Source organism: Chaetura pelagica, unplaced genomic scaffold, assembly GCF_000747805.2.
Source record: "Chaetura pelagica isolate M959 unplaced genomic scaffold, ChaPel_1.0 scaffold21, whole genome shotgun sequence".
NCBI classification, from domain to species: Eukaryota; Metazoa; Chordata; class Aves; order Apodiformes; family Apodidae; genus Chaetura; species Chaetura pelagica.
Genome location: NW_009952251.1, coordinates 1,506,223 through 1,518,752, shown reverse-complemented (window position 1 = coordinate 1,518,752; position 12,530 = coordinate 1,506,223). Strand labels below are relative to the sequence as shown.

At 38.2% G+C, this 12,530-nt stretch overlaps 1 protein-coding gene across 1 annotated transcript in view; it reads right to left on the bottom strand.

The window, feature by feature from the left end:
• The window catches only part of ALS2 (amyotrophic lateral sclerosis 2 (juvenile)), a 35,251-nt gene extending 26,825 nt beyond the window's left edge, over positions 1 to 8,426 (bottom strand). The window contains exons 1-7 of the mRNA XM_010007332.1: positions 8,338 to 8,426; positions 7,647 to 7,801; positions 5,386 to 6,305; positions 2,695 to 3,055; positions 1,665 to 1,833; positions 1,159 to 1,255; positions 854 to 931 (exon numbers count right to left, since the gene is read on the bottom strand). Coding sequence (XP_010005634.1) covers positions 854 to 931; positions 1,159 to 1,255; positions 1,665 to 1,833; positions 2,695 to 3,055; positions 5,386 to 6,305; positions 7,647 to 7,801; positions 8,338 to 8,357 — 1,800 coding nt within the window. The 5' untranslated portion in view covers positions 8,358 to 8,426. The remainder of the gene's footprint in view (positions 1 to 853; positions 932 to 1,158; positions 1,256 to 1,664; positions 1,834 to 2,694; positions 3,056 to 5,385; positions 6,306 to 7,646; positions 7,802 to 8,337) is intronic.
• Positions 8,427 to 12,530: the final 4,104 nt, after the last annotated feature.

Sequence of the window (12,530 nt, the reverse complement as noted above, 5' to 3'; positions counted from 1 at the left end):
CACACACACATGCAACACACCCACCAAGAAAAAGCATTGCAGTAACTGGTAGTATTTCAACTTTAGTGTCTCTCATACCAAACGTACTTCTTGCATGTATACTAAAAGTTCTCTCTTCCCAATTGTCTTTCTAATGCCTTATTTTTCAGATTTCAATAATCCATGTTTAAATTAACATCAGGTGAGCCTAATTAAAGTTGGGACACTAGTGTCCCCTCTACATTTAACAGGGAAACCTATAAATTTGGGACACTGTACAGCAATTTACCTCAGGCCTAAACAGGAAAACTCTGCCCCTAGTTTTCTACCAAGACAAGCACCATAAAACATAGGCAAGGATCTGGTCTAACCCAAAGTCATTATCTGGTTATTCACTCAATGTGATGAAAAGTTCAAACCAAACAGAAAACCCACAACTAAAACAAAAATAATTAAAAAAAAATATGGTCATGATCTAGCAAAGCTAAAAATGCTAGCAGAATGCTTAGAATAAAAAGAGTGTTCAAAGTTATTTAAACTTTCAGCACTGCAACATCAGTATCAGAGAAACCAAATATAGAAGCAAAATTTAATAACAAGATACAATTGGTCACATTTCTCAGTTTTAGAATTTCCATGTGGCCAAAAAATAGTGAAAATCTGTGTAAAGGATTTCCTGGGGAGATTTTCACAAGCTCATCTAAGGATCATATTTACAGAATTAACCCAAAGAAATCAAGGGCTCTATTAGTATATAGCACACATAAATAAACAAGGTCAGCTTTTGGATATTACTTTGCACTCACTTGTAAGTGAGTAAGAAGAGACCCTAAACTGAAAGAAAAAAATACAAAAAACAGAGAACAGAAAGCACCTTTGCGAGACGAGGGACTGTTGTTGGGGAGTTCAAGTGGCCAAGCTGACCATAGATATTACTGCCCCATGAGTACACCTGTAAGAAACACAGCCAAACATAAGAATGTAAGTTTAAATGCACAGAGACATACTGAACTGTAGTAGTAGAACACACGCAGAACTTCGGCAGAAACAGAATTAACTGCTTCCAAGTTGCTTCCCACAAACTGAAACAAAAGTTTAGAAGCAAAACAAAAACATAGAAAACACCAAACATGACAATTAAGTCATAGATAAGCAGTAAATAATAACAAACAGCTGTACCTGGGATTTGGCAGTGAGTGCTAAGGAGTGCTGACCGCCAGCAGAGAGATGAATCACTTCTTTACCATCTAGGCTCTTCACACATAGTGGCTGGAGCCTGTCAATTGCCAGAACCCAAGGCAGGGGAGAAAAAAAAAGAATATCAGAGGTATTCCTAAGACAAAAAAAACACCAAGTTTTATTATTCCCAAAAATAAACTAGTGAAAACAAGTATACATGGGAGGTTTTTTTGGCAATAAACCAGCATAACCAAAAAGGCCATAAAGGGCAAAAGCTGATTATAAACCTCACCCCAATTTGGACAAAATATCACCAGAACTCCTAGTGATTACAAGGGGAAAAGTCATAACCTTCAGTAACAACACATCATAAAACACATTACTGGGAGGAACCCGGGCCACAACATAAAGGAACAAGAACTCAATGCAAGGCAGTTGACCAAGTTTGAGAATTTGAACACTAAGATTTCCTAGTGACTAAGAATCTTTTATAAACGAAATCTCACCTTGGCAGAACATCGCCATGTCCCAGCTGTCCTTCCTTCCCCTTTCCCCAGCTCCATACCTCCGTTCTTAGAGAGGGTAAAAGAGCATCAGCCTCACCACTGTAGGTTGGAGTCAGTGCTACAGTCCTCATTTTTGCCCGCCCTACCTTCCGTAAGAGCCTAGGAGAAACTGAGAACAGGCAATGAGATAGAAAATTTGCTCATTATTTTAGGTAAATATATCACTCAGACTGTGTGTTACACAGTAACAGTACCATGTGAGATAACCAATCAAGACTTCTTAAAGAGATCTTAATTAACACTGAGAGCAAAGGCTGACACATAAGAAAACAGGTTACTGATACATGAAAGTAACACATGTGCTAGAAATACATGGATCCAAATTAATTTTTATCAGCTATTAAAGGATAACAAGCATATGAGACCTACACAGTTACACTGAAGTGAACTAAAACAAAATATACATTACAAAAGTATCTTTTGAAAGAAAATATATCCTTTCAGTGAAAAAAGATTTCAGTGCTTCCTAAAAATCTCTCCTCAGATCCAAGATCAATACGGAATGAAATCATGTACCCACCTATTCAGACCAATTAACAACACTGTAAATCTTTGAGGGAAGAAGGTAATTAGCTTTGAAGTTTGGCAGAGGAAGCTGAAATATTTCTAGGTCACTGGCTCAAAACCAGCTCACTGCAATAGGGATTACAAACCATAGATTTTTATCTGCGATGCAATCTATATGAAAGATAAGTTTGCTGTAATTTTGCTATCAGATGAATACTACAATATACCCACTTTACCTTACTTACCAGTAAAGAACATTCCTAAACCCACTAGGCTTTTAGTTTTCTTAAGAGCCCAGTACCTACTAGTCTTCACTCCCCCCACCGCCTTCAAGTCCTAAGACTCAGCTTATAAATTCATATATACCTTTGGTAGATTTATGTTCCATAAATATGATTAATTTTCAATTATAGACATTATTATAACGTTTGCAGTCTTTTGGTTTTCCCAGCGTGCTTTTTACCTTGTGACAATAAACCAGGCAGGGAAAGTCTTCTACTCCCTCCTTCAGATTCCTCCTCTCTAATATCTACTAAACTGGAACTCTTCTTCCCCTGCATGGATTCCAGTTTGACCTGCTCCTCTCGAGTGTCTTTCAGAGCTTCAGGCCCTGGGGAACTGCCACCAGATTGAGATCCTGGTTCACCTGAAGGTGTGCCATAGAAGTTCATTACTTTCTTCAGAGACAATGCTCCAGCTTCATATGTAGCAGCTACTCTCACACCAACTGCTGATGCACAAGAGGCCACCAAGCTGTTCAAGGCAGACGTGCTGGTACCTGGAGGGCCAGGGATACAAGCACTGAGTTGTTCTTCTTGAGAAGGCTAAAACCAAAGAAAAAGTGAAGATTATTATATCAGACAGCACATAACAGTAGGATGATTATATACGTTTACTATTCAAATTATGCACTATACTGAACAAGACATTGAGGAAGCTTTTTATACTTAGGTGTACATCTGTTGCTCAGAATGACATTTTTTAAGGTAGCACCAAACATCACTTCTACATGGACTGGGCTTTGTCTGTTGCACTTGTCTTGTAGCTCATCCATAGAGACTCTGGGTCTGGCTTTTTTAAAATGCAAAAAACCAACCAAACAAAAAAAGGATCTTTGCAAAGAAATTTTAAACAGGATTTAATTTTAGGCTTTTTATCAACTGCTTCACTACCAATTAAAGTGCATCAGTGAGAATGCTGTATTTACAAAGCAGAAAGGTCTCTCTCCAATGTGTTAAAAGGGAAACGGTGATCCATGGATTCATTTTGCAAGGCCTGTCTTAAGACCATGCTGGGCTCCATGTCCCCTTCTGCTACTGCTGTATCCATATAAAGCTTAGTTAATCATCACATCACAGTAGGGACAAGCTGACTGAAGGCAGTTATTAATATCAGCACATGATTACCTATAATGGCAATCCATTCACCCAGCAAATAAGAAATAAAGCACGAGATATTTTATCAAATAGTTTGAATGTTAAAAAAAAGACCGCAAAGTCCCATTTTGCCATCTAATACATGGTGAGAAATAATATAAATACTATAGCTCTTTTTATCTTGCCAGAAGAAAAACAGTATTTTACTTCTCATTTTTGTGAAAAATCATGCTAAAGGATTGGGATTGGCCCTATTTACTTATACCTGATTCCTATTCATAAAAGACATTGCTAGCAATACAGAAAAGCAAACTCAATTTGTGTAGGAAAGCAAACAAACCCAAAGGATTTTACTAGTGCTTAAAAATTACATTAGAGGCCTCATCTCTGCTCTTCACATGTACGCTCAATTGTGTTAAGGTTCAGTGAATCAATTTCAGGCTTGTTTGTTTCTGCAACTGTGCAAGTGAAACAGTACTCTGGAAATACTCCAAGAACAAGGAGTTGAGCAAGGAGGCATGAAACTACATGTTTCAGTCATTTGCTAATGACAGCAGTTCTCGCACAAACTAGAAGGCATTTCTATCAGCAAGAAGCAAAAGGAAGGACAGCTGTGTTCACACGATGTTTATTTCTCTGAAATGTTTCCCTCAGAATTAGAAAACCTAACTTGCTGAATCAACAAGATACCAGGCAGTTTGTTTTGGTTTTAACATTATTTTTCCTATCAAAGGTGATAGCAAAAATCAACTATTTATTAGGCACTGTGGAATTTATGTCACAAAACCATTGTGAAAAAATTCTCACTGTAACTGCAAAAAAGTTAATAAATTAACACAACACTTTAAATGACAAGAAATTTTCAGAATTCTTGTTTGAATGTTGCATATTGGACCACAGAGTGGCAGTTTTTCTTACAGAAGTTACCATAAACCATCCAGCAGGACAGTACTTAAGTAGGGACTGCCAGCCTGCACTGCAAGAGTTTGGATTAGTTTCCTGTCTAATAGTGTCTGAATTCTAACTTCTTCTCTTCCTGGTCCCCACCCAAATACTTTTTTTTTGTTAATCCCAAAAGAGTGGAAAATGTAGTATTCTGGCAAGGAGCTGGGAACAGCTCTTGAACATTAATCTCAAGAATTTTCTGATACTTATTCAGAAATTACTACTTTACTGTTCTGCTATAGCATCAGAACAGTGTTGTTGAACCATTTTTCACATCACACAAAACAGACTAGTATTTCTGTGTTTCCCATCCCTGGTTTTAAGTTTATATTCCCCCTATGTGATTAACCTTAGAAGCCTTTTGGTCAATGCTTTAACCATTACCTTTACAGTCTTTACCTGCAATCTCAAATTTGTAACTGATTGATAAATTAAGACATTTGTGAGGGATTTGTTCCAAATATGAAAATAAAGTTCTATCTTCAAGGTAAATTAGACAAGTACCAGCTCACTGCCCCACACAAATGGCAACACGTGCATCATAAATTAGCTAGAGAATGAGAAACTGACTCATGTAGTTCTGGCACTGAAGACCATGGAGAAGAAACTATAGCACTTGTCAAGGCTGCTCACATTAAAAGCTTACAACTGAACAACAAATGGGAGGACAAAAACTCTTGCACTTTAAAGTTAAGAACCATCACAAACACATTGAAAATGCAAGACAATAGCAGCTACATTGAACTAACAATTTTTCATTTGTGAAAAGAGTAGCGTTGTCACAGATACAAGATGACTTGTAGCAGAATAAAAGCTAGTGACCAGGTACCAACCTGCTCAGGTTCTGTGCAGATGTTTTTCTCTGGGCTCTCATTTAATGAGTGATCTGATAAACTGGTTAAGTACTCTTTCACTTCTCTTTTGTCTGGGTATGGAATATTTCCAGGAGTAGGAATTTCACCATCTTCCTGTCCATCGTTGCTGGAAAGCATACCTGCCCCATCAGATTCTAAAACAACAAGCCTATGTCCTTCCACAAGTGGTTTCTGACAGTCTTCACTTTGGCTACCTGTTATGCTTTTTCCTTTTGGGGTCTCCAATGGGGAACAGAAGATGGCATTTTCTGGTTGGCTATCAGACAGTGCCACACCCAGTGGGCAACAGTGACTATCTGAAATTATTACATGATCTTCCTTGTCCATCATGGTAATTAGGAGTTGACTGCAATGATTGCATCTCTCTGGGACAGGCTTAATTTCCTGCACAGGCAGGCACTGTACCAGAGCCAGGCTGTGGTAGGCTCCACAAGCTATCTGGAGCACGACACGTCCTGCCAGGTGCTCCACCTTCTGTGGCTTTGTCACAGGGAAAGTTGTTGTTATGAGGCCCAGCTGGCAGCCACTCCCCCAAGCCCATATCTCTCTGCTTAGCGATAGTGCCAGCGTGTGTTCCTCCCCACATGCTAACTGCAAAATCCTTACTGATAACAGGGGACTGGTTTCAGAATCAGAAATACTGATGGGTTGTGGCTCTGGCACACACGGCTGATCAGCAACTGCACACTGGCCAGCAGAATTGTTCCCCCACATGAACACCACACCACTTTCTGTCACAGCTCCATTATGGAAGCTGCCAGCTGCCACAGTAATAACGTGATGCCCAAGCAAAGCGTTTTCTAAAACAGGACTATTAGCACATGACTCCTCTGGTCCTGATCTCCAGGGTAGTTTACCAAAACTGTAGACCTGTCCACCTGTTAGGGAAAAAACAAAACCAAAAACAAACTTAGGATGAGCCTAATGAACTTAAACCAATACAAAAATGTGAAGATGTTCAGATAAACATAACCATTTTTATCTTTCTCCAAGCTCAGCGAAATATTGTTATCAGCGAGATATTGATATATGAAGACTGGCTGCTGTTGCAATATAAGAGCCGGTTGCTCTCTGCTATTGCTGCTGTTAAGTTCCATCTCATGTTGGTGCCACCCTCTGCATGCATGCACTGCTTAACTAGCTTTTCTGCTATAAGTTCTACTAAAAGTGTGTTTACTAGTCCTTTCTATTTTAAGAACATATAACATATTAAGGACATACAATCATGCTTGAAGAGCACGATAAAGTACAGAGCTCATCTTTCCATACAAAGATCTATCACCATATTGTACTGTTTGCCAGCCAGCACTAAACCAGAACTACCCTATCAGGTGGTTAGCGGGGGAGAGATGGGCAGGTAAATGTATCTTGCTGCTGGTTCGATGTTGTACTGCAGCCGCTCAAAATTTCATCACCTTTACCTGAAGGGATGGCAGCAATGCCACGTCAAGTTTCTCTAAAGCAAGCAGACATCCATTTCTAAAATCAAAAGCTGTTTTCACAATGATAGAAAAATGGTGAACCATATCCACAAACAACATGCCTCATGGGGCAAGAATAGTTAAGCAATAAGTCCTTTTAGTTATGAAAGAGACATATCCTAGCAAAGACACTGGAGCTCCATAACAGCTTCAGGGGAGAGGTGCTTGCCACAGCAGGCTCACCAAAAGTCTGAAATCTTTCCTTCAAATTCAGCAGAGAAAAATCAAAGAAGCAACTTCCAGTTCAGTACTGGAAGTACTGGGCATACAGTTGTAAAGGCAAGTAAGGACCAAGTTATGCAAACATAGGCTGTAAGTGCCAAACTGCTCACAAACCAAGACTCACTTTAATGCATCTATTAGCTACACATTTTTTTGAAGCACACAGAAACCAAAGCTCATTGACATCAAGAGAACCTCTTGCTCTACTGTCTTTTCTGAACGAAAAATACCACAAGAAATGTAGTTTTGAGTTAATATGGTTCAGATTACATTATCATCTTTTAAAAGTAAATCCAGAACCATTGCTGAAAGGAAAAAAAAAGCATAAATGGAGACAATATACATATTTCTATTCCAACAGTATTAACTAAGAAGGAAATATTCACAAAGCTAAAAATCTAACTGTTTAAAGTTGTGTATGGGGCACAGATAAAACGAAAAAACAAATCTAAAAGAAGAAAATAACTACTAAAATTTGTTATTGCCTCAAATCTTTACAGTTCAGACGTTTATTACCTTCTGTTAGAAGTAACCCATGATGTATTCCAAGGGCTGCCTGTAATACAGTCTTTCCACTGAGGCCTGGAAGACTTTCTGGAGTAACAGAGAAGGAACCAGCCTTCCAAACATAGACCAGGCCTCTCTCTTTGGCTCCTTCTGCCTCTTCTGAACTACAAAAAGATTGCAGGAGATACAGAATCAGCTTGAAGTTTTCTGTGGTTCAGTAATGCATAGCTTGCTTTTCACATATGTAGGAAAGGCTTAGTGGTTCAGGAACTAGTTTTATTTTCAGCAGGTACATATATTTCATTTACAATTTAGAAATCATAGAATCATAGAATAGTTTGGGTTGGAAGGGACCTTAAAGATCATTGAGTTTCAACCCCTCTGCCATGGGCAGAGACACCTCCCATTAGAGACCAGGTTACTCAAAGCCCCATATAACCTGACCTTCACTTCAAAGGATAGGGCACCTACAGCTTCCCATGGCAACCTGTGCCAGCAGCGTCTCACCCCCTCACACTGAAGAATTTCTTCCTGATGTCTAACCTAAAACTCCCCTCTTCCAGTTTTGATCCTCTACCTCTGTCCTCTCACTACCCTCCCTGGGGTAAAGATACATTTATTCACAACAGTTTGACAGGATGATCATGAGCTGCCATATTCCAGGAAGCTTCTGTGACTTCACTTAGCTGTTCATTCTCACCTTCTTTCCTGTGAGTCCATCTGTCAGTGGCAGTACTCCATCACCACCAAATCATTCCTCTTTCAAAAGGAACAAAAGAATTTCCACAACCTGTAAAACATAAAAAACAGCTATTTAAATTGCAAATAATGTTAAGTCCAAAAAAACCCTCAAACCCACACAACACCAAAACCCCAATAAACAAGAAGCAAAGCTTTAGAATCCATTTTAAATAAATAAGCACTTCCACAACACTAGAGTGGTTGAACTATTTATTTCACTCACACTGAGTTGGCAGACAGAAGCTAGACCGCCAGACTTGTCCTACCTACTCATCTCACAATAGGTCTGTTGTAAAGACAGACAGAACAAAACCTAGTCCAAAGGCAGAAATTAATATCAATCTATCTCTATAATTCTCATTATACCACTCAGGAAACATCAAAGCAGGATAACTGACCCATTAATATAATACTGAATTCTACACTCAAGCTGAATTTATAAGGTAAACAGATTTGTATAAGCAGAAAATGGTTATGAGACGAATTCATAACTGTTTCTGAACCAAAGCACATATTACTATTAATAACTACAGTTCTGCTAAAGCCTGTGCAGAAATGCAGAAAGCGAATTAAGAGTTCAAAAGATTTATTCATACAAATGGGTAATCAAGTATCTATGAAGATATGGTAACATCACATAAGAAAAGCAGAAAAGAGTGGTTGCTCTATTTACGCTTTTACCCTTTCAGAGTTTGAATTTCACAAATTCACCCTCACACCTTTCCGTCTTCATGAAGACACCTTTGTATTACTTTTCTTGTAATAAAACAAAGCTACAGTAAATCTTTGGTTCTTAGAATCTGATTGGTTTTTAATATAGAAAGAATTGGAATTTTCCTTGATCTACTACCTTACCAGATGAAGTATTAAAAATTTTACTTACAATAGTGCATGCTGTAACCATATTTACTCAGAGAAAATTTACTCGGAAAAAAAAGTTGCACATAAATTCTTCAGATCCTTTTGCCTTATTATAGTTGCTCTCCGATATCCACTGTAATAAAACCAGAAGATAAATTATTTAACATAATGGTCTTTTAAGACAATATATGTCCAAGAAAAGATGCAGAATGGTAATCCGAAGCTCTTAGACACAGAAAACAGAAATAAGATGTGGCCAGTCTTGATTATGAGAGAATACATGCAAACCTGTAAATTGCAAACAGAAATTTCAATTGACACTTGAAAACAGTAAACATTAAGTTGACAAATAACTGCAGAAACTAACATAAATCCCTACACTTTCACTAGGCTGCTCTGAATAATTAAGTGCCAGGCACGCCTTTATAAACAGAAACAGATCACACCAACAGTTTACAGTTTTTCAAACACAGGACGCTAAATATAGTGATTCGGGCTTCAGAGTTGGCAAAGAACATAGAATCGAAAGATAGAAAGCCACAAAAATACAAAATCAAATTAATATGATAGAATAGTATTGTGATAAGTCATATGCACCTTGCTCTAAAAAACCTGCAGCATACTTTCTAGGAACAGATACACAGTCAGCCACACTTGTGACCAGAAACACACTGATTTTGAAACACTTCTGTCCCTCCCTTCTCAACTGAAAAAGGAAAAAAGATGGAAAAAACATCCACAACTGTAAAAGTTAACTTTAAAAATATTAACAGAATAAGTCTCACAATTACAAGGGAACTTCCAATAACAGTGGTGTTAATGAAACATCAAAGGAAAATGAAAGAGTATTTTTGGAACGAACCCTGATGTGTTCTTATAGTAAGTACATCTGGGACATGTTCTTTGTTTTTAGCCTACTCAAAACCACATAACCCTATAATTTGTTTCTCAGAAGTGCTGGCACTTCTCTGTGAAGAACTACAGCTTCACAAATACCCAACGGAGCAGTGAATCAGATTCATATATGGGAGCTTTGATAAGAGTAAAACAATTGTATATCTGCATTGTATACATTTATGCAAGATCAGAGAAGTGAGACTTAAAACTCCTGGCTTCTATAATTTAGGTTTTTGGTTTTTCTTAATGGCTCAAATAATTTCTTTCATTTTCATAAGCTTCAACTGCACTGAAGTTTTCTGTAATTTTCATTAAAACTTCTGATTATAATAAGGACAGGCACGTGATTAGCTGTAACATCTGCCTTTAAGGCCCAATTGAAAAAGAATTTGTGTAACCATTAGATAAGAAACCTGCAATACCTGTGGTCTAGAAATTAAGACAGTGATATGATGGTGGTGATACATTTTCTTTTCTTTACAAAATCACCCTTAAGGCTGCATTACTAAGCATTTATGCATACTAGGGAAAGTATAGGCAAACTGTTTTCTTTCCATATATGAGGTATCTTTAAGATATTTTAAATTCCTTCTCCTAAGGCAGCACAGTATTATTGCCATTTCACAACTAATACAAGTAATTTAGCCACAGCTACAAACTAAGTACTTTTAAAGTTTCTTCCAATAGGATTATACAATTTCCTTGCTGATTTTCACCCAATTTCACATTTATTTAACATTACACTGTACAATACATACATTATTTCTTTACCACTAAGATTACTTGCATGGCTACTAGGTTTAATGTCCTTCATAGAAGGGAACAGCCAGGCACAACACATCATTCTCACAGTAGGGAAGAACAGTAGGATACCAGCACCTGCCCTGCCCATACGTTTACTTTCTGCATTTTCACTTCAACTCTCCAAGAGGAAAAAAGCAAAGAACACCAAATAGTGCCAAATTCTGAAATGAATTTGTGTTACAGACAGATGGTCACTAGCACGACACTGATGTCATACTTTCCATTTACAGAATAGGATGTTAATTCTACAGAAATCAAATACTACCACAACAATTGCCATGGAAGGAAATAACCAGAGTAAACACTACTCTCCTTACTACAGGTCTGCGTTTTTCACTGGACAATGACCACTCATTAATAAGCGTCACAGGTATGAGAACAATCTTACATTCAGTGCTGAACAGCAACAACTGGCATACCCCTGACTTTCATAAATACTAGAACTCCCATCAGCCTCATGTGGTTATTTACCTGCTATAGTTATTAAATGCTACAAATACTTCTACACCTTTAAACATGTTTACTTATGCATTTACAAACACATTTCTAATAAACTTGTTTCACTATATTTAGCAATAACTTACTCTACCAAGGCTGCAAGTTTGTTACACAAAAGAGATTACCTCCAAGCTTCCTAATTCAAAACACAGTTGTCAACATTACTCTTGTCTACACATACATCATCATCAGTTCAAGAATCCCTTGCATCCTGATCAGCACTGGTTAGGTACAACCACTGCTTAATCACATTGTGTGATCAAGATCTGTGCAGAGCAAAACAAACCACCTTACTTCTAAAAGACAGCAACAAACTCTTCAGATAAGGGCTAAAAGCTTTTGATGCTTGTTTCTGTGAATGAGCGATGGTAGCAAATAAGATATAACAGTAAAGGAGTCAGGAAAAAAACAAACAAACAACAACAACACAAAGAAAGGCCTCGCACCAGCTAAAAGAACACAGCTGAAAACTCGGTTATACCACTCAATTATTAATTAAAAATTTATCAAACTCAGAAGAAACTCAAACATTTCTTAATACCCCTTCCTCCTCCTTTTCTTTTGAAACAACATCTTCTTAATTTAGCACACATTCAGGTGCTTCCCATTCTGCAACAGGCAGCTCCACAGAAAATGCAGTATTAGAAGTACATCCAGCTTTTTTAAGTCACTGCACTACAACAGCAGTGGCAAGATTTTGATGGCAGAGACCAACTACCAATCCTCTGTGACTCCTCTAGCCGCTCCACAGCGTCCCACCGAAATGTTTTTGTGCTGGAAGAGGAGTGTGACAACACACTGCCATCTGTGCAGGTCTCTGCAGGCAGCCTAGGGCTATCACTCAACAGACTCCAGAAGGTGAAACCGCATTTACTCCGGAGCGAACAAACCATGCAAAGAGAACGGACTCTGAAACTAAAGTGGAAGCAGATGAGGGGCATACGACTTACAAGTTTAGGTGGGCTCTTCCCATCAAAAGGGAGGAGTCCTTTAAGAACCCACAGAAACCGATCAAGATCCCTGCTCTGCCAGCCCCTGAGAGCACGACGAGCTGGACACCAGCATCTTCAGGCAGATACTATTCAGCCTCTC